At 46.4% G+C, this 23,351-nt stretch overlaps 1 protein-coding gene across 1 annotated transcript in view; it reads left to right on the top strand.

Annotated features, from left to right (window-relative positions):
• LOC115127110 (ventricular zone-expressed PH domain-containing protein-like) overlaps positions 1 to 23,351 on the top strand; it is a 121,822-nt gene that overhangs the window by 80,023 nt on the left and 18,448 nt on the right. The window contains exon 11 of the mRNA XM_065024234.1: positions 13,843 to 13,960. Within this exon, the coding sequence (XP_064880306.1) occupies positions 13,843 to 13,960 (118 nt within the window). The remainder of the gene's footprint in view (positions 1 to 13,842; positions 13,961 to 23,351) is intronic.

The following is a 23,351-nucleotide window of genomic DNA, read 5'->3' as shown; positions in this document are numbered from 1 at the left end:
GGTGTGTGTGTGTGTGTGTGTGTGTGTGTGTGTGTGTGTGTGTGTGTGGTCATTAGGAAATACTTAGACAACAGAAGAAAATACAGGGGAAGTTTTTTTCTTTACTTTAAAAGGGGGAGGGGACATTATTAAAGGGGGAGTGGCCTTGTTAAAAAAGGGGCGTGGTATTATTTCTTCCATATGGTGTTTTGACGGTACAGAGACAGGCCAGCTATGGCTGCCATATGGAGCTTGTTTATGTTGGACATGTGTTGTGCATAAACACACACACACACTGTGCTATATGAAGTTAACCCCTATGTACAGACTAGTAAAGATCTGCATAAACACACACACACACTGTGCTCTATGAAGTTAACCCCTATGTACAGACTAGTAAAGATCTGCATAAACACACACACACACTGTGCTCTATGAAGTTAACCCCTATGTACAGACTAGTAAAGATCTGCATAAACACACACACACACTGTGCTCTATGAAGTTAACCCCTATGTACAGACTAGTAAAGATCTGCATAAACACACACACACACTGTGCTATATGAAGTTAACCCCTACGTACAGACTAGTAAAGATCTGCCTGTGAAACTTGCTGATACCCCTGTCTGGTTGGTTGATGTTATTTACGTATTCGTAAGGAACCCAGCGGTTCTGGTCCACATTTGGAACAGATCTGACCACTCGGAACTCGACCGAGGTGTGACACCATGGACCGGTTCATTAAAGGGGTGCACTCGTCGGTCGTATACGTTTGAGTGGTTACTTTATGTGAATGTGTCATGAACATCTGTGAGTGCTTGTGTGTACTTCTCTCAACCCGTCAGGAGAGGGGAGGGGAGGGGAGGGGAGAAGTAAGAACATGACGGAAAGAAAGGAGAAAGAGAAATGGAGAAAGAATGAAGAGAACCTTTCAGAACACATCCATCCCATGTGCAATGTTTCCCCTCTCCCTCTGCTCTGTCCAGCATGGTTCTCAAATTAGAGCCATTCATCCTGGTCCCCTGGCCCTCTGGTCCACTGATCCCCTGATCCGCTGGTCCCCTGATCCCCTGGCCCTCTGGTCCCCTGATCCGCTGGTCCCCTGGCCCTCTGATCCCCTGGCCCTCTGGTCCCCTGTTCCTCTGGTCCGCTGATCCCCTCATCCGCTGATCCTCTGGTCCCCTGATCCGCTGGTCCCCTGGTCCTCTGGTCCGTTGATCACCTGGTCCTCTGATCCCCTGGCCCTCTGGTCCCCTGATCCGAGGGTCCCCTGGTCTGTTGATCCCCTGGCCCTCTGGTCCCCTGATCCGCTGATCCCCTGATCCGCTGGTCCCCTGATCCGCTGGTCCCCTGGCCCTCTGATCCCCTGGCCCTCTGGTCCCCTGTTCTTCTGGTCCGCTGATCCCCTGATCCGCTGGTCCTCTGGTCCCCTGATCCGCTGGTCCTCTGGTCCGTTGATCACCTGGTCCTCTGGTCCTCTGCTCCCCTGGCCCTCTGGTCCCCTGATCCGCGGGTCCCCTGGTCCGTTGATCCCCTGGCCCTCTGGTCCCCTGATCCGCTGGTCCCCTTCTGCTCTGGTCCCCTGCAGTAAGAAACACATGGGTCTGACTGAGGCTTTATTACTCTGCTAATCAAATTCCTGCTGATAGGAAAAAGTCTAAGAGAGGCAAGCTCTTTATAAGAACACAGTACACAGGGGAAGGGAAGACTAAGGCTTACATCTAGGAGAGCAGGGACAGGAGACAGAGGGGGAGAGGGGACAGAAGACGGGGGGCTGGAGAGGGGACAGGAGACAGAGGGGGAGAGGGTACAGAAGACGGGGGGCTGGAGAGGGGACAGGAGACAGAGGGGAGAGGGTACAGAAGACGGGGGCTGGAGAGGGGACAGGAGACAGAGGGGGAGAGGGTACAGAAGACGGGGGGCTGGAGAGGGGACAGGAGACAGAGGGGGAGAGGGACAGAAGACGGGCGGCTGGAGAGGGGACAGGAGACAGAGAGGGAGAGAGTACAGAAGACGGGGGGCTGGAGAGGGACAGGAGACAGATGGGGAGAGAGTACAAGAGACAGGGGGAGAGGAGTAGACAGGGGCAGGAGACCGAGGGGAGAGGGGACATGAGACAGAGGGGGAGAAGGGACAAGAGACAGAGGGGGAGAGAGTACAGGAGTAGGAGGGGGAGAGGAGACAGAGGGGGAGAGGGGACATGATACAGATGGGAGAGGAGACAGAGGGGGAGAGGGGATGGGAGACAGAGGGGGAGAGGGTACAGAAGATGGTGGGGGCTGGAGACTGAGGAGAGAGGAGACAGAGGAGGAGAGGGGGCTAGAGACAGAGGGGACAGGAGACGGAGGGGAGAGGAGAGGAGACAGAGGGGAGAGGGGGCAGGACACAGAGGGAGAGGGGACAGGAGACAGAGGGGAGGGGTACAGAAGACAGGGGGCTGGAGACAAAGGGGAGAGGAGACAGGGAGGAAGAGGGGGACAGCGGGCAAGAGTAAGAAGGGAGAGGGGACAGGAGACAGAGGGGGCTGCGACAGAGGGAGAGGAGACAGAAGGGAGAGGAGGCAGAGGGGAGAGGAGGCAGAGGGGACAGGAGACAGAGGGGACAGGAGACAGAGGGGGAGAGGGGGCTGGAGACGGAGGGGAGAGGAAACAGAGAGGGAGAGGGGGCTGGAGACGGAGGGGAGAGGAGACAGAGGGGACAGGAGACAGAGGGGACAGGAGGCAGAGGGGACAGGAGGCAGAGGGGACAGGAGGCAGAGGGGACAGGAGGCAGAGGGGGAGAGGAGACAGAGGGGACAGGAGGGAGAGGAGGCAGAGGGGACAGGAGACAGAGGGGACAGGAGGCAGAGGGGACAAGAGGCAGAGGGGACAGGAGGCAGAGGGGGAGAGGGGACAGGGAGGAAGAGGGGGACAGCGGGCAAGAGTAAGAAGGGAGAGGGGACAGGAGACAGAGGGGGCTGCGACAGAGGGGAGACAGGGGGAGACAGAGGGGAGAGGAGACAGAGGGGACAGGAGACAGAGGGGGAGAGGGAGAGGGGCTGGAGACGGAGGGGAGAGGAGACAGAGGGGAGAGGAGACAGAGGGGAGAGGAGACAGAGGGACAGAAGGCAGAGGGGACAGGAGGCAGAGGGGACAGGAAGCAGAGGGGACAGGAGACAGAGGGGACAGGAGACAGAGGGGACAGGAGGCAGAGGGGACAGGTGACAGAGGGGGAGAGGGGGCTGGAGACGGAGGGGACAGGAGGCAGAGGGGAGAGGAGACAGAGGGGACAGGAGACAGAGGGGACAGGAGACAGAGGGGACAGGAGACAGAGGGGGCAGGAGACAGGGGCGAGGCAGTGGTAAAGTAAGAATGAGATTGGGGTAGAGAGACTCAGGGACGGAGGAGGTAGAGAGACTGAGGGAGGGAGGAGGTAGAGAGACTGAGGGAGGGAGGAGGTAGAGAGAGACTGAGGGAGGGAGGAGGTAGAGAGACAGGGGGAGGAGGTAGAGACTGGGGGAGGGAGGAGGTAGAGAGACTGAGAGAGGGAGGGAGGGAGGGAGACTGAGGGAGGGAGGAGGTAAAGAGACTGAGGGAGGGAGGGAGACTGAGGGAGGGAGGAGGTAGAGAGACTGAGGGAGGGAGGAGGTAAAGAGACTGAGGGAGGGAGGAGGTAGAGAGAGACTGAGGGAGGGAGGAGGTAGAGAGACTGAGGGAGGAGGTAGAGAGAGACTGAGGGAGGGAGGAGGTAGAGAGACTGAGGGAGGGAGGAGGTAGAGAGACTGAGGGAGGGAGGAGGTAGAGAGAGACTGAGGGAGGGAGGCGGTAGAGAGACTGAGGGAGGGAGGAGGTATAGGGTAAGAGATTACGAGAGGGTAAGGGTTGACATATAAGACCTGTTTTCTCCGTCAGAGCCAGTTTCAAATGTCATCACCCCAGCCCTTCTCACCTGTAATGTGTTTAAAATAGAGACCGACCAGTTTATTACTGCACAGCCTGGCTCGTTTCCTGTGTGTGTGTGTGTGTGTGTGTGTGTGTGTGTGTGTGTGTGTGTGTGTGTGTGTGTGTGTGTGTGTGTGTGTGTGTGTGTGTGTGTGTGTGTGTGTGTGTGTGTGTGTGTGTTTTTAATGGAATGTTACCAGTTTATGACACAGCCTGGCTGAGCCCAGCATAGCTGCTCTCCTATAAATTACTCTTACGACCATCACAAGGAGCAAAACCTCCTTGGCTCTGTGTGTGTGTCTGTGTGTGTGTGTGTTCAAATGAACTGCTGGGGGTAAGTTCTCACCAGAGCGAAGCATCAGCAGAATGAATTCTTTGTTTCTCGATAGTGTTTTCCATGGAACAGACACACAGGATCGTAATTCATCCGGCTCCAGGAGAGGGCATCACTCTAAACCATAACAGAGAGGAAAGAGGGATAGAGAAAAATAAGAGACTGAAAGAGAGGCCACAATCATTTCCACCTGGAAGAGTAGGCTATTAGTAGGTTATTTCTGTGGTGTGTTTATAATACCTCTTTAAAATAGAGTACTTTTCTACCCCCCCTGCACCTACTATTTTACCCTCTCTCAAATCTCCCTCTAGCCCCCTCTCTCCTTCCCTCCCTCTCCTTCTCCCTCCCTCTCTCTCTCTCTCTCTCTCTCTCTCTCTCTCTCATCTCATCTCCCTCAATCTCATCTCCCTCTATCCCCCTCCCTCCTTCCCTCCCTCCTTCCCTCCCTCTCCTGCTCCCTCTCCCCTCCTTCTCCCTCCCTCTCCCCTCTTTCTCCTTCTCTCCCTCACTCCCTTTCCCTCTCTCTCTCCCCCCCCCTCTCTCTCTCTCAGTCTCTCTCTCTCTCCCTCTCTCTCTCTCTTCCTCTCTCTCTCTCTCTCTTTCTCTCTCTCCCTCTCCCCCTCTCCCTCTCCTGAAGTTTACCAAAATGGGGACAGTTGCAGGAGGTCTTGGTGAAATCTCTTCTGCATCTTGAAAACATTAGAAGAATATAATTCTGGCAGTGACAGAGCATACAGAGAGACACACACAGGGGTTTCTAGATGTTTAAATAGATACAGTAGGTGCTATTCAGACTCGGCCACATAATCTAGCTATTGTTTCTGAAACTCTGTCAAAACCACCTTCCCACTTGTGATTGTGCAAAGATGTGTGTGTGTGTGTGTGTGTGTCATACGTCGTTGTCCTCATCCGTCAAATTTGACATTTGTGGTGTTAATTACACGCCCAGATCACTTCCAGGAAATTCAGGACGTTGCCCTGTGGCAGTCCTGGCACCGTTGTGCTTGGGGTTTTGGGATTGGTGGTGGTGATTGTGTTGACATATTTGTTTCTGGCTGGTCACAATAGGTTATTTTGGATGATTTTCCCTTATTTCCCAACCCAAGGTTTCCTTCTCTGTATTTGTATTGCCCCATTTTAAAGCGTAGAAAGTGTGTGTGTGTGTGTGTGTGTGTGTGTGTGTGTGTGTGTGTGTGTAGAGGTGTAGACATGTTGTCTGATGTGTCATAACTCATTAGTCTGTCTCTGTGGGATGAGTCAGCAGAACAGCGCTGATGGGCAGGAGCTGGGATGGATGGAACTTTTGCCTGCTGCGTCATATCCCTGAGTCATGGTATAGTGACCTTTGACCCTGTGTGGGCTCACCTGAGGTGACTCCCCTGGAGCTCAGTCTGACAGGGAGGGAGGAAGCTGAGGTGACTCCCCTGGAGCTGAGTCTGACAGGGAGGGGGGGAAGCTGAGGTGACTCACTTGAGCTCAGTCTGACAGTGAGGGGGGAAGCTGAGGTGACTCCCCTGGAGCTCAGTCTGATGGGAGGGGGGAGCTGAGGTGACTCCCCTGGGGCTGAGTCTGACAGGGAGGGGGGAAGATGAGGAGACTCCCCTGGAGCTCAGTCTTACAGGGAAGGAGGAAGCTGAGGTGACTCCCCTGGAGCTCAGTCTGACAGGGAGGGGGGAAGATGAGGTGACTCCCCTGGAGCTCAGTCTGACAGGGAGGGAGGAAGCTGAGGTGACTCCCCTGGAGCTCAGTCTGATGGGGGAGGAGGAGCTTTGGTGACTCCCCTGGAGCTCAGTCTGACAGGGAAGGAGGGAAGCTGAGGTAACTCCCATGGAGCTGAGTCTGACCGGGAGGGGGGAAGCTGAGGTGAATATCCAAGATTGTGTAGCAGTGCAGACGTGTTTGTCATTATCCCTTTTTTGTATGTATTTCAATATTTTTCTATCACTTTTTCCATTTTTAAATTAAATATACCTTCCGGCAACCCACCTCACCCAATGTGATACGGACCTGCTATTTTTAGACCTTATAGCTAGAACCTCCATCAGAAGCTAACCAGCTAATTAGCTACTAGCTATTTAGTCATTGTTAGCCATTGCTAGCGGCCTTTACCTTTAGCTCAGAACCCAGACGCTTTTAGCCTGGATAATACCCGCCAGTTCACAGAGCGATATCAACCCTGAGCATACCGGACTGCTTTTCTCCACTACATCACCAGATTCCTGACGTAAGATCTGGACCATTACTCCACATCATCGCAGCTAGCTAGCTGCTACCGATTGGCCCAGCCTGGAAGCTAGTCTTGAGCCAGTCCAATCTCCTGGCCTGCTCAGTGGACCCTGTGTTCACTCGGCTACACAGCAGATGCCTCCCGGACTCTTCACTAACACGACTAGAAGCCACTACATCACACGATTCCTGCTGTAAGCTCTTGACCTTTGCATCAGTTCATCGCCGCTAGATAGCTGCTACCGAGTGGCTATAGTGGCTAATGCCCTTGTCCCGAAGCTAGCACCAGTTAGCCTCGAGCCAGGCGCATCTCCCGGCTAGCAAACAAAACTACTCCAGCTACAATTTTTTGCCAATTGGATCCATCACGACTGGTCTGCCGACGTAATTCCATCCGATGTGCTCTCAACCGGCCTTTGTCGGACGTCGGGGAAGACGCTTCTACTAGGCCTGGCTCGCTAACTTTAGGAACGTGTTCCCCGCTGGCTAGCATAGTAAAGACCACCTAACGGCTCCCTGTTTCATCTATTGCTGTTCACTGGACCCTATGATCATCTGGCTACATAGCTGATGCCTGCTGCACTGTTCATTAATCACGGTACTCCATTTTTGTTTATTTTGTTTTTCTGTCGGGCCCAGCCTCGACCTCTGGTCCTGTGTGTAATTAACTGACCCTCTCTGCCCATTCATCGCAATTTTACCTATTGTTATTGTCTTAGCTGATTAGCTGTTGTTGTCTTACCCGTTGTTGTCTTAGCTAGCTCTCCCAATCAACACCTGTGATTGCTTTATTCCTCACTTTATGTCTCTCTCTAATGTCAATGTGCCTTGTATACTGTTGTTTAGGGTAGTTATCAATGTTTTATTTTACTGCGGAGCCCCTAGTCCCACTCAACATGCCTCAGATAGCTCTTTTGTCCCACCTCCCACACATGCAGTGACCTTACCTAGCATAACTAGTGCCTCCAGAGATGCAACCTCTCTTATCATCACTCAATGCCTAGGTTTACCTCCACTGTACCCGCACCCTACCATACCCCTGTCTGTACATTATGCCCTGAATCTATTCTACCACACCCAGAAATCTGCAACTTTTCAGGGAAGTCAGGAATCAATACACACAGTCAGTTAGGAAAGCAAAGGCTAGCTTTTTCAAATAGAAATGTGCATCCTGTAGCTCCAAAATGTTCTGGGACACTGTGAATAAGAGCACCTCCTCCCAGCTGCCCACTGCACTGAGGCTGGGAAACACTCTCACCACCGATAAATCCACGATAATCGAGAATTTCAATAAGCATTTCGCTACGGCTGGCCATGCTTTGCTCCTGGCTAACCCAACCCCGGCAAACAAGCCTCCCCAGCTTTTCCACTCAAATCCAGATAGCAGATGTTCTGAAAGAGCTGCAAAACCCGGACCCTTACAAATCAACTGGGCTAGACAATCTGGACCCTCTCTTTCTAAAAGTATCCGCCGCCATTGTTGCAACCCCTATTACTAGTCTGTTCAACCTCTCTTCTGTATCGTCCGAGATTCCTAATCCCCCTCTTCAAAGGGGGAGACACTCTAGACCCAAACTGTTACAGACCTATGTCCATCCTGTCCTGCCTTTCTAAAGTCTTCGAAAGCCAAGTTAACAAACAGATCACTGACCATTTCGAATCCCACCGTACCTTCTCCGCTGTGCAATCCGGTTTCCGAGCTGGTCACGGGGTGCACCTCAGCCACGCTCATGCTACTAAACGTTATCATAACCGCCATCGATAAAAGATGAAGTTCAGTGTGTCAAATCGGAGGGCCTGTTGTCCAGACCTCTGGCAGTCTCTATGGGGGTCCCTTTGGTCTTAACGTAGACTTTGATCTGAAGCCATTCTTGTGATTATTGTGACTTTGCCTTTGTAATTGTTTGTAGGCTTATGTAGTCTAAATTGAATCTATGATCATACCCTATCTATTTATTCTTTGCATGTTATTTTAATATTTGAGAATTAACCAATGATATTAGGCCATTACTTGGCCATGATTACAGACACCTGTGTGTGTAAACGAGTCACCCTGCAGTGTTTGTGATTATACCTAGATGAAGACAGCTTGCCTGTCGAAACGTTGGACATTACATTTTTGCATCTGAGCTCTTAGAGTGTGCGGCGCTCTTTTATTTTCAAGTTTTCCGCTAGCCAGCACCTCGTCTAAATAGGTGTGCTTTTCTTTTTCCTCTAGATAACTCTCTATGGGGGTACAATAGGGTTTAATTCTCGGTCTGACTGTTTTCTCTGTTTATATCAATGATGTGGCGCTTGCTGCGGTTGATTCCTTGATCCACCTCTTATGGAAGAGTGGCAAGAAGAAAGCCATTTCTTAAAGATATCCGTAAAAGTGTTGTTTAAAGTTTGCCACAAGCCACCTGGGAGACACACCAAACATGTGGAAGAAGGTGCTCTGGTCAGATGAAACCAAAATTTAACTTTTTGGCAACAATGCAAAACTTTATGTTTGGTGTAAAAGCAACACAGCTCATCACCCTGAACACACCATCCCCACTGTCAAACATGGTGGTGGCAGCATCATGGTTTGGGCCTGCTTTTCTTCAGCAGGGACAGGGAAGATGGTTAAAATTGATGGGAAGATGGATGGAGCCAAATACAGGACCATTCTGGTAGAAAACCTGATGGAGTCTGCAAAAGACCTGAGACTGGGACGGAGATTTGTCTTCCAACAAGACAATGATCCAAAACATAAAGCAAAATCTACAATGGAATGGTTCAAAAATAAACATATCCAGGTGTTAGAATGGCCAAGTCAAAGTCCAGACCTGAATCCAATCGAGAATCTGTGGAAAACTGCTGTTCACAAATGCTCTCCATCCAACCTCACTGAGCTCGAGCTGTTTTGCAAGGAGGAATGGTAAAAAAATCTCTCGATGTGCAAAACTGATAGAGACATACCCCAAGCGACTTACAGCTGTAATCGCAGCAAAAGGTGGCGCTACAAAGTATTAACTTAAGGGGGCTGAATAATTTTGCACGCCCAATTTTTCAGTTTTTGATTTGTTAAAAAAGTTTGAAATATCCAATAAATGTCGTTCCACTTCATGATTGTGTCCGACTTGTTGTTGATTCTTCACAAAAAAATACAGTTTTATATCTTTATGTTTGAAGCCTGAAATGTGGCAAAAGGACGCAAAGTTCAAGGGGGCCGAATACTTTCGCAAGGCACTGTACCTCCCACCACTGCAATCTGTATGCTCTTGTCAGCTGGCCCTCGCTACATATTCATCGTCAAACCCACTGGCTCCAGGTCATCCATAAGTCTATGCTAGGTAAAGTTCTGCCTTATCTCAACTCACTGGTCACCATAACACCCACCCGTAGCACGCGCACCAGCAGGTATATCTCACGGGTCATCCCCAAACCCAACACCTCCTTTGGCTGCCTTTCCTTCCAGTTCTCTGCTGTCAATGACTGGAACGAATTGCAAAAATCTCTGAAGTTGGAGACTTATATCTCCCTCACTAACTTTAAGCATCAGCTATCTGAGCAGCTCACCGATCGCTGCAGCTGTACATAGCCCATCTGTAAATAGCCCACCCAACTACCTACCTCTTCACCATATTGTTTTTATTTACTTTTTTGCACACCGGTATTTCTACTTGCACATCATCATCTGCACATCTACCACTCCGGTGTTAATTTGCTATATTGTAATTACTTCGCTACTATGGCCTATTTATTGCCATACCTCCTTACTCCATTTGCATACACTGTATATAGATTTTTCTATTGTGTTATTGACTGTACATTAGTTTATTCCATGTGTAACTCTGTTTTTTTTTGTCGCGCTGCTTGGCTTTATCTTGGCCAAGTCGCAGTTGTAAATGAGAACTTGTTCTCAGCTAGCCTACCTGGTTAAATAAAGGTGATTTGTTTTTTTACTCTCCCAGGGCTGAGTCTGACAGGGAGTGGGGTAAGCTGAGGTGACTCTCCAGGGGCTGAGTCTGACAGAGAGTGGGGGAAGCTGAGGTGACTCTCCAGGGGCTGAGTCTGACAGAGAGTGGGGGAAGCTCAGGTGACTCTCCCGGGGCTGAGTCTGACAGAGAGTGGGGGAAGCTCAGGTGACTCTCCTGGGGCTGAGTCTGACAGGGAGTGGGGGAAGCACAGTTATAGATAGATGACTGGATCTAAGAAGTCAGTCATGCATCACACATTGACATACTGTTACAGGCTTTGGTTTTTCCATGTTTTGAGGTTAGATGTTAGCTCGTTAGCATGTGGGTCGCACCTTGTTAGTAGGTGTCACCTTGTTAGTCAGTATGTGTTACACCTGTGCTTTAATGGTCATCTCCTTAGTGGGAAGGTGTTTAACCTGTGCTGGCCCAGGTGCTATTTAATTGTGGCTGGCCCAGGTGCTATTTAATTGTGGCTGGCCCAGGTGATATGTAATTGTGGCTGGCCCAGGTGCTATTTAATTGTGGCTGGCCCAGGTGATATTTAATTGTGGCTGGCCCAGGTGATATTTAATTGTGGCTGGCCCAGGTGATATTTAACTGTGGCTGGCCCAGGTGATATGTAATTGTGGCTGGCCCAGGTGATATTTAATTGTGGCTGGCCCAGGTGATATTTAACTGTGGCTGGCCCAGGTGATATGTAATTGTGGCTGGCCCAGGTGATATTTAACTGTGGCTGGCCCAGGTGATATGTAATTGTGGCTGGCCCAGGTGATATTTAACTGTGGATTTTTGCTAAACTTTTTGGTTTGCTTCCTATCTTTAAGTTTGGTGTGGGTGTTTCTTTTGTTTGCCTCTTCTTGGGAAAACTTAGTGGGTCTCATGGTGGGTGTCTTTTAGTTCGCAGTTGTTGTTGCTATGCAACTTTCAGTGGATGCCAACCATGAGTGTCTTTCAGAACCCCTCCTAAAACTCTACCTGTTTAGATTTGGTTGTTGTCAGTGACTCTTTGTTAGTTCCCCCTTCTGTTTGAGCGAATATATATATAAATATATATATAATTGCTGGGGAACTTAATCGTGAATCACACTTACTCGTTAATTTTCATGACAGCCAGGTAGGCTGTACACCTGTTGTAAATATAAGCAATGTGCTTAACACATACACACGCAGGCACACACTCTTTTTCTCTCTGTCTCTCTCTGTCTCTTTGTGTTTTTGTCAACCTGTTGTGTCTCGAACCAAAGCCCCCATCTTCAGTTCACCACTGAAGACCTATAGGTTCACCACTGAAGGCCTATAGGTTCACCACTGAAGGCCTATAGGTTCACCACTGAAGACCTATAGGTTCACACACTGAAGGCCTATAGGTTCACCACTGAAGACCTATAGGTTCACACACTGAAGGCCTATAGGTTCACCACTGAAGACCTATAGGTTCACACACTGAAGGCCTATAGGTTCACACACTGAAGACCTATAGGTTCACCACTGAAGACCTATAGGTTCACAAAGTGAAGACCTATAGGTTCACCACTGAAGACCTACAGGCTCACCACTGTACTAAAATGTCTATAATATATATAAAGGCTGTTAAGATTCTGTATTCATGTTTCAATAAAGGAGTTTATATATTTGGCCTGGTGAAGAGGTTTTATGCACTGACTGAATGGAAGCTGATAATTGTGATATTTTTACTCTGCTGCTCTCTGGAATCAAGACTGAGGAGAAATGTATCCGGCTGAGACACTCACTATGTGGTCTGGAGCCCGGACTTGGTTACTACCTATCTGTACAACCCTACCAGGCATAGGTGAACACAGTCAGTCAGTCAGTCAGTGTCAGTCAGTCAGTGTCAGTCAGTCAGTCAGTCAGTGTCAGTCAGTCAGTCAGTCAGTCAGTCAGTGTGTGTGTGTGTGTGTGTGTGTGTGTGTGTGTGTGTGTGTGTGTACAATCTAGACCTCCATTGCAGACCCCGGGAGACCCCTGTCACATGCCAGGGTTATACTTCACTTTATACTGTAAATGAACCCTCCGTTTTAAATGCTGCTTTAATGCTTGACGTATAAGTTATGGATGAGCCGGGTGCTGAGGCATTTTGGGTCTTACAATGGAAAGACAGTGAAAAATACGATCCATTATGCTCATCAGTCATCATTCATCTTGATTAAACTGAAATAATCTCTTTCTCTCTCTCTCTCTCTGTGTGTCTTTTTCTCTCTTTCTCTCTCTCATTATCTTTCTCTGTCGCTCTCGCTCTTTCTCTCACTCTCTTTTTCTCTCTCGTTCCCTCTAATCTTTCTCTCTTTCTCTCTCTGTCTTTCTTTTTCTCTGTCTTTCTTTTTCTCTCTCTGTCCTTTTCTCTCTCTTTCTCTCTAACCCACAGATGTTCCCAGTCTAGTTTGCCTGTGTTCTTTGTACTTGCTCTTATATCTCTTTGAGTGTTTGTAAGACAGACATGTCAAATAAATGATCTCTAATTCTCTCTATCTTTCTCTCTTTCTCAATTCAAAGGGCTTTATTGGCTTGGGAAACATATGTTTACATTTCCAAAACAAATGGAATAGACATTTAATTAACAAAGGGAAATAAACAATCAGTAAAAATTATATAGACATTTCAAATGTTATATTATTGACTTTGTACAGTGTAACAATGTACAAAGAGTTGAAGTATGAACGAGAAAATAAATAATGGGTATGGGTCCCATATCTAGCTGCTGTGATGGCCCACTGGTATTTCACCTAACAGATATGGGAGTTTATCAATGTTTGATTTGTTTTCACATTTTTTGGTGGATCTGTGTAATCTGAGGGAAATATGTGTCTCCTAATATGGTCATACATTGGGCAGGAGATGCAGAAGTGCAGGTCCGTTTCCTCCTCATTTTCTGGGCAGTGTGCACATAGCCTGTCTTTTCACGAGAGCCAGGTCTTCCTTTAAGTTTGGGTCAGTCACAGTGGTCAGGTATTCTGCTGCTGTGTACTCTCTGTTTAGGGCCAGGAAGCATTCTAATTTTCTATGTGTTTTTGATGATTCTTTTCCAGTGTGTCAAATAGTTATATTTTTGCTTTCTCATGATTTGGTTGGGTCTAAATGTGTTTCGGTCCTGGGGCCTGTTTGTTTTTTGTGAACAGAGCCCCTGGACCAGCTGGCTTAGGGGACTCTTCTCTAGGTTTGTCTCTTTGTATGTGATGACTTTGTGGGGGAATGTGTGTGCATCACTTCCTGTTAGGTGGTTGTAGAATTTAACATCTCTTTTCTGGATGTTGATAACTAGCGGGTATCGTCCTAATTCTGCTCTGCCTGCATTATTTGGGCTTTTGCGTTGCACACAAAGTATATTTTTGAAGAATTGCACTCCTTGGTTGGCGACAGAAGCACCAGATCATCAGCAAACAGTTGACATTTGCTTTCTGAGTCTCTCTCTCTCTCTGTAGGACCTGGACAGTCTGAAGATCCTTCTGGAGGAGGTGCGTTTCTTTGACCTGTTTGGCTTCAGTGAAGAGGAGGGCAGCTGGCTCTGCTACATGTGCAACAACCCAGAGAAGGCCACAGGTAAAACACCTGAATCTCTCTGTCTAACATAGCACACCTCAACCTCCCTGTCTAATATAACACACCTCAATCTCCCTGTCTGATATAACACACCTCAACCTCCCTGTCTAATATAACACACCTCAACCTCCCTGTCTAATATAACACACCTCAACCTCCCTGTCTAATATAACACACCTCAACCTCCCTGTCTGATATAACACACCTCAACCTCCCTGTCTAATATAACACACCTCAACCTCCCTGTCTAATATAACACACCTCAACCTCCCTGTCTAATATAACACACCTCAACCTCCCTGTCTAATATAACACACCTGTTCTCATCTGTCTAACATAGCACACCTCAACCTCCCTGTCTAATATAACACACCTCAACCTCCCTGTCTAATATAACACACCTCAACCTCCCTGTCTAATATAACACACCTCAACCTCCCTGTCTAATATAACACACCTCAACCTCCCTGTCTGATATAACACACCTCAACCTCCCTGTCTAATATAACACACCTGTTCTCATCTGTCTAATATAACACACCTGTCCTCATCTGTCTAATATAACACACCTGTTCTCATCTGTCTAATATAACACACCTGTTCTCATCTGTCTAATATAACACACCTGTTCTCATCTGTCTAATATAACACACCTGTTCTCATCTGTCTAATATAACACACCTGTTCTCATCTGTCTAATATAACACACCTGTTCTCATCTGTCTAATATAACACACCTGTTCTCATCTGTCTAATATAACACACCTGTTCCCATCTGTCTAATATAACACACCTCAAACTCCCTGTCTAATATAACACACCTCAACCTCCCTGTCTAATATAACACACCTGTTCTCATCTGTCTAATATAACACACCTGTCCTCATCTGTCTAATATAACACACCTGTTCTCATCTGTCTAATATAACACACCTGTTCTCATCTGTCTAATATAACACACCTGTTCTCATCTGTCTAATATAACACACCTGTTCTCATCTGTCTAATATAACACACCTGTTCTCATCTGTCTAATATAACACACCTGTTCTCATCTGTCTAATATAACACACCTGTTCCCATCTGTCTAATATAACACACCTCAAACTCCCTGTCTAATATAACACACCTCAACCTCCCTGTCTAATATAACACACCTGTCCTCATCTGTCTAATATAACACACCTGTTCTCATCTGTCTAATATAACACACCTGTTCTCATCTGTCTAATATAACACACCTGTTCTCATCTGTCTAATATAACACACCTGTTCTCATCTGTCTAATATAACACACCTGTTCTCATCTGTCTAATATAACACACCTGTTCTCATCTGTCTAATATAACACACCTGTCCTCATCTGTCTAATATAACACACCTGTTCTCATCTGTCTAATATAACACACCTGTTCTCATCTGTCTAATATAACACACCTGTTCTCATCTGTCTAATATAACACACCTGTTCTCATCTGTCTAATATAACACACCTGTTCTCATCTGTCTAATATAACACACCTGTTCTCATCTGTCTAATATAACACACCTGTTCTCATCTGTCTAATATAACACACCTGTTCTCATCTGTCTAATATAACACACCTGTTCCCATCTGTCTAATATAACACACCTCAAACTCCCTGTCTAATATAACACACCTGTTCTCATCTGTCTAATATAACACACCTGTTCTCATCTGTCTAATATAACACACCTGTTCTCATCTGTCTAATATAACACATCTCCATATGTGAAAATGGGGCGTTTGTATGTTTTGTAGTAAAAACTAAATGGAGAAAGAAAAGTGTTTCCAATTACATCATCGGTGTGCAATGTGTGCTTTTAACCAAGTGTGATTAGGCATTGCCACTAATTGCCTACTAATTGGTTGAAGATGCTATTGGAACCACTTATCTTCCTCTGTCTTTTTACTACAAAACGTAGAAACGTACCATTTTCACATATGTTGATGTTGGGATGGTGCTGGAGAGGATGAATATGAAGTGTACATATTTTTTTGACATGTCCTTTTAAGGTGAAAGGCCACCCCTTAAGCTTTTCTTTGTCTCATTCTACCCTGTCAACGACCTGTCATCACCCTCTTATTTACCAACGACATCCATTCCCTCTCTAGGGCCACCTTACCGAGTGACGGATCACTCCCAGGACACACACACACACCATATGTCACCAACCTCTAACTGGAACAGATTGCTCTAACTGGGAAGTGTAATGATTTATCCACTTTAGTTTTGTGCTCCCAGGTAGTTATTGCTGATTGCACTGGTATGTATTAATAATCCCATGTGGCTCTTGTGCGTGGTGTACTGGTCTGACTGGTGTGTGTGTGTTCACATGCGTGACCACACTTGGGATCAGAAACAGGTACCCCCGCCACACTGCCCCCTCTCTCCCGAGCTTTCACTCACCTCCAGCAAACACTTACACACACACACACACACACTAATTAACTTGTGTAGCTTATTATGAAACACTTGAATAAGCTAGTATAGGCCCACTATTTATTTATTTTGTCTCAGACGATTATTGCCTACTGGACTGATAGAGAGCTACTCTCTCAAGTTATCCTGTTGGGGCGAGTGACTCTTTGAACTTACAATGGTTATCCCCAAGTTATATATTTTTCTTGTGCTTTATGCTTTTTGCCTCATGACTCCTGCACGCTTTGTTGACTATGAACTTACTTGCTTACCCAACCGTGGGACAGACTATGTTTGTTCCCACACTCGGGACTCTGACTCTCTATTGGTTACACAGACTCTTGGCCTCCCATCCTATTCTAACCACCTCTCACCTGCTTTGTATTCATGTTACCTGATGAAATTGCTGTACAATATGATCTTGTTGCCATCTGATGCACATTCAAATATCATAAAAAAATCAACAATGCAGAGCTTTACCTGTCCTCTGCCGTGCCCTGCTTCTATTACTGCTGATGATATCTGGAAATGTGCTTGTACACCCTGGCCCATCTACTATTGCTAGCCCCAATTCTGACTTGTGCTCTGATATCTGCTTCACTGATTTCTGCTCTCGTAAAAGCCTGGGTTTTCTGCACTTCAACACTAGAAGCTTATTGGGTTCACAGTTCCAAACCAGATGTATTGGTCATTACTGAGACGTGGTTAAGAAAGAGTGTTTTGAACACTGATGTTAACCTTTCTGGTTATATCCTTTTTCAGCAAGACAGATCTTCCAAAGGTGGTGGTGGCAATCATTACCAAGGATCACCTTCAGTGCTTGGTTGTCTCCACCAAGTCTGTCCCCAAACAATTTGATCAGCTGGTTTTAAGCATTAAACTTTCAAATGGCTCTGTGTTGACTGTTTCTGTGTGTGATTTTCCACAATCAGCCCTGGCCTGTGCCCTACCTGCCCTAAGCTCGTTCCTGGTCCCTTACCCTAAGTCTGAATTTGTCCTGCTAGGTGACTTAAACTGGGACATGCTTAAACCACCTGACCAAGTCCTAAAGCGATGGGATTCTCAAAATTTTCTCTGATTATTACCAATCCCACAAGGTATGACTCCAACACCCAAATAATCCTGATAGGTATCAGTCCAGTGTTTTCTATAATGACCTTAGTGATCACTGTTTTATAGCCTGTGTTCGTAATGGCTGCTCAGTGAAACGATCTGTCCTGATTTGTCATAGACGCTGGCTAAAAAACTTTAATGAGCAAGCCTTCCTTCATGACCTGGCCTCTGTAAATTGGTTTAGAATCACCTCAAGAATTCCATTTTGCGAAAGTCTCGGCACACGCATACTCAGGCTGTCTGGCTCTCGTTCAGGCAAATGATTAATAAGTGCACTCAGGCTATCCAGAAGGCCGAAGTTAATTACTTTAAGGAGCAGTACTCTCTGTGGGTCTAACCCCAAGAAGTTATGGAAAACAGTTAAAGACCTGTAGAATAAAACCCTCCTCCTCACAGCTGCCCATGTTCCTTAATGTTGATGGTGTGGTTGTTACTGACAAGAAGCACATGGCTCAGCTCTTTAATAACCACTTCATTAAGTCAGGATTCCTATTTGACTCAGCCATGCCTCCTTGCCCATCCAACATTTCCTCATCTCCCACCCCTTCTAATGTGACTATCCACAATGCCTCTTTTTCCCCTGCCTCGCTACAAAGTTTCTCCCTGCAGGCTGTCACTGAGTCCGAGGTGCTAAAGGAGCTCTTTAAACTTGTCACCAAAAAAACATCTTGGTCAGATGGTTTAGACCCTTTCTTCTTTAAGGTTGCTGCCTCTATCATCGCCAAGCCTATCTCTCCTTTCTAGGGAGGTTCCCATTACTTCTCCAACCTTTTAAACCTGTCTCTCCTTTCTGAGGTGATTCCCATTGCTTGGAAGGCAGCCACAGTGTGTCCTTTATTTAAGGGGGAAGATCAAGCTGATCCGAACTGGCCTATTTCCATTTTGCCCTGTTTATCAAAATTGTTGGAAAAACTTGTCAATAATCAACTGACTGGCTTTCTTGATGTCTATAGTATTCTCTCTGGTATGCAATCTGGTTTCTGCTCAGGTTATGAATGTGTCACTGCAACCTTAAAGATCCTAAATGATGTCACCATTGCCCTTGATTCTAAGACATGTTGTGCTGCAATTTTTTATTGACTTGGCCAAAGCTTTTGATACGGTAAACCATTCAATCGTTGTGGACCATTCAAAGACTCAATCATGGACACTCTTACTGACAATTGTGACTGCTTCGCATGATGTATTGTTGTCTCGACCTTCTTGCCTTTGTGCTGTTGTCTGTGCCCGAATAATGTTTGTACCATGTTTTGTGCTGCTACCATGTTGTGCTGCTGCCATGTTGTGTTGCTACCATGTTGTTGTCATGTAGTGTTGCTACCATGCTATGTTGTCATGTGTTGCTGCCTTGCTTTGTTGTTGTCTTAGGTCTCTCTTTATGTAGTGTTGTGGTGTCTCTCTTGTCGTAATGTGTGTTTTGTCCTATATTTTTATTTATTTTCTTTTTTTATCCCAGCCCCTGTCCCCGCAGGAGGGCTTTTGCCTTTTGGTAGGCCGTCATTGTAAATAAGAATTTGTTTTTAACTGACTTGCCTGGTTAAAGGTTAAATAAAATAAAACAAAAATAAATGTGAGGTAAACTCATGGGAGAAAGGGCTTGCTAAAATAACCCACACAGTAGGGACTTCTTTGTGGCTAAAATTGTACTCTCACACTGTCTTTACCTGGCAGATCTAAGGGGACCTTTTTACTATTCTGATGTGGCAGTCATCCAATGTAAATGCATTAGGGTCATAATGAATCACTAGCTTTGCTGCGTGTGTGTCTATTTCCCTCAGTTCTGGTGTTTGTCATTCTAAGCACCTTGGTAGTGTTAACATCTATTAAAGTAGCCACTCCTAGCCTCGGTACCAGTCTGTTTCTAGTCTCTTTAATAGCCTCGGTACCAGTCTGTTTCTAGTCTCTTTAATATAGCCTGGGTACCAGTCTGTTTCTGTTCTCTGTAATATATATAGCCTGGGTACCCGTCTGTTTCTAGTCTCTTTAATATAGCCTGGTTACCAGTCTGTTTCTGATCTCTTTAATGTAGCCTGGGTACCAGTCTGTTTCTAGTCTCTTTAATATAGCCTGGGTGCAGGACTGTTTTTGATCTCTTTAATATAGCCTGGGTACCAGTCTGTTTCTAGTCTCTTTAATATAGCCTGGGTACCTGTCTGTTTCTGATCTCTATAATATAGCCTGGGTGCCGGACTGTTTCTGTTCCTTATGGAATTGTCATGCCAAACATTTGATAAATGTCTATAGGCTTGATTGAGTAGGCAAAAGCTCAAACAAGTCTGGGACCAGGCTATGTCACTCCTGGGTCTATTGTCTTTGATTCACTAGCCACTGTAGTAACTCTCTGGTACAGTAGTGTTACAGTGGATGTGTAGCCTCTGTAACTGGTACAGTAGTAGCCTCTGTGACTGGTTCACTAGTAGCCTCTGTGACTGGTACAGTAGTAGCCTCTGTGACTGGTACAGTAGTAGCCTCTGTGATTGGTACAGTAGTAGCCTCTGTGACTGTTACAGTAGTAGCCTCTGTGACTGGTACAGTAGTAGCCTCTGTGACTGGTACAGTAGGAGCCTCTGTGACTGGTACAGTAGTAGCCTCTGTGACTGGTACAGTAGTAGCCTCTGTGACTGGTACAGTAGTAGCCTCTGTGACTGGTTCACTAGTAGCCTCTTTGACTGTTACAGTAGTAGCCTCTTTGACTGTTACAGTAGTAGCCTCTGTGACTGGTACAGTAGTAGCCTCTTTAACTGGTACAGTAGTAGCCTCTTTAACTGGTACAGTAGTAACCTCTGTGACTGGTACAGTAGTAGCCTCTTTAACTGGTACAGTAGTATCCTCTTTAACTGGTACAGTAGTAGCCTCTAACTGGTACAGTAGTAGCCTCTTTAACTGGTACAGTAGTAGCCTCTTTAACTGGTACAGTAGTAACCTCTGTGACTGGTACCGTAGTGCTGAGGTCGGTCATTCACTACTATTATAACCACTGAGTTGAAAACAGCATCCTTAAAGAGCAGTAAAACTGAATGGAGATCGCATCCCACCGGGGTGCTGTGAAACCTTAGCCAATCGGGAGGGGTTTTAATGAAACAGGAAATGATTTGACTTATAGAGAGGCAGTAGCCAAGATGAATGTAAAAGGTCAGTCAACAACAACGTGTGTACCTGCGTATGTGGGTGTGTGTGTGTGACTTGTTCAGCATTAAATAGGGTTTGGGCAGAGAAAGTAGATCATAGAAGATGAAGTCTTTACTTGGCAGTCCAAGCATTGACAGGTTGTCATGTAGTATTTTGGATTGAATGCAGTATTTTGGAATGAATGCAGTATTTTGGAATGAATGCAGTATTTTGGAATGAATGCAGTATTAGCAGTTTTGTTATTTAATAAGAAGGCTGTTTGTGTTTGTGTGGCTCTCCAGTGAATCTGTCTTGACGGGGCTTGAATCTGTCTCGATGGGAGCTTCAATCTGTCTCAACGGGGCTTGATGCTCAAAGAAAGAAACAGGGACAACACAGGGACAACCATGAATAGAAAATCTACGATTCTGAAAACAACGACAACACAAAAAAAAAACGGATGAATCCCCCAAAATAAAAATATTGCCCTCCTGTTGACACTGACCCCCATCAGAACACATATTACACAATGCACCAGTGTAATAATGACTCACCATAAATAGTCTTGATACGTAGGTGAGACAGTCTAATAGCAGGCATGTCCATACAGATCCCTGTTCCGTAGAACCACACATCTCTGATGGATACGTACAGTAGGTAATAACTGTTTTCAGATGTCTTTGTTTTCACCTTGTTATGAAAATGCTGACTATGCATTGTAGACAAACACAGTATTTAAAAGTTGCATGGTGCCATTTAAAACAGTGAAATTCCTTCCCAACTCTTAACGATGTTGGAGAGAGAGAGAGAAAGAGAACTCCCAGGTTGTTTTCCTCTCCTAGGGGGGAAAGGGAGCAGCAGTTGGAACTTGATCATCTTCCTAAGTGTTAAACCATTGGAATGCTTTTGAAGTGAAAGGTAATAGGTGTGACAGTGTGTGTGGTTCAAATCAAATGTATTTACATAGCCCTTCGTACATCAGCTGATATCTCAAAGTGCTGTACAGAAACCCAGCCTAAAACCCCAAACAGCAAGCAATGCAGGTGTAGAAGCACGGTGGCTAGGAAAAACTCCCAAGAAAGGCCAAAACCTAGGAAGAAACCTAGAGAGGAACCAGGCTATGAGGGGTGGCCAGTCCTCTTCTGGCTGTACCGGGTGGAGATTATAACAGAACATGGCCAAGATGTTAAAATGTTCATAAATGACCAGCATGGTCGAATAATAATAAGGCAGAACAGTTGAAACTGGAGTAGCAGCACGGTCAGGTGGACTGGGGACAGCAAGGAGTCATCATGTCAGGTAGTCCTGGGGCATGGTCCTAGGACTCAGGTCCTCAGAGAGAGAGAAAGAAAGAGAGAATTAGAGAGAGCATATGTGGGGTGGCCAGTCCTCTTCTGGCTGTGCCGGGTGGAGATTATAACAGAACATGGCCAAGATGTTCAAATGTTCATAAATGACCAGCATGGTCGAATAATAATAAGGCAGAACAGTTGAAACTGGAGCAGCAGCACGGCCAGGTGGACTGGGGACAGCAAGGAGTCATCATGTCAGGTAGTCCTGGGGCATGGTCCTAGGGCTCAGGTCCTCCGAGAGAGAGAAAGAAAGAGAGAAGGAGAGAATTAGAGAACGCACACTTAGATTCACACAGGACACCGAATAGGACAGGAGAAGTACTCCAGATATAACAAACTGACCCTAGCCCCCCGACACATAAACTACTGCAGCATAAATACTGGAGGCTGAGACAGGAGGGGTCAGGAGACACTGTGGCCCCATCCGAGGACACCCCCGGACAGGGCCAAACAGGAAGGATATAACCTCACCCACTTTGCCAAAGCACAGCCCCCACACCACTAGAGGGATATCTATGGTTGTCCACCACACTCTGTCTGTCTCTTTTCCTCTCTCTCCCTCCTCCCCCTGTCTATCTGACATATAAGTAAATGCTGTCCATCTCCGTTCCACGTTGATTCAACATCATCACATTGATTTTGTTGGTTGAAATGACGTGGAAACAACGTTGATTCAACCAGTTTTTTTGCCTGGTGGGACTGGACTGAAGGAGTTTTGGCTACCGTTCTCTTTGACAGGAGAATTTCACTGAAGCATCTTCAGCCAAATCTCAGATTAGATGGAACTTTGTCTTATCTGTGGTAATTCTATTTTTAAGACACTAGTCACCTGCGTGGCACAATACAGAACATAGGGAGGGGAGTATACAGAACATAGGGAGGGGAGTATACAGAACATAGGGAGGGGAGTATACAGAACATTGGTATAGGGAGGGGAGTATACACAACATTGGTATAGGGAGGGGAGTATACACAACATTGGTGTAGGGAGGGGAGTATACACAACATTGGTATAGGGAGGGGAGTATACACAACATTGGTGTAGGGAGGGGAGTATACACAACATTGGTATAGGGAGGGAGTATACACAACATTGGTATAGGGAGGGGAGTATACACAACATTGGTATAGGGGAGGGGAGTATACAGAACATTGGTATAGGGGAGGAGTATACACAACATTGGTATAGGGAGGGAGTATACACAACATAGGGAGGGAGTATACAGAACATTGGTATAGGGAGGGGAGTATGCGCAACATTGGTATAGGGAGGGGAGTATACAGAACATTGGTATAGGGAGGGGAGTATACACAACATTGGTATAGGGAGGGAGTATACAGAACATTGGTATAGGGGAGGGAGTATACACAACA

The sequence above is a fragment of the Oncorhynchus nerka genome, linkage group LG11 (assembly GCF_034236695.1).
Source record: "Oncorhynchus nerka isolate Pitt River linkage group LG11, Oner_Uvic_2.0, whole genome shotgun sequence".
NCBI lineage: Eukaryota > Metazoa > Chordata > Actinopteri > Salmoniformes > Salmonidae > Oncorhynchus > Oncorhynchus nerka.
This window is presented reverse-complemented; position numbering and strand designations above follow the sequence as displayed.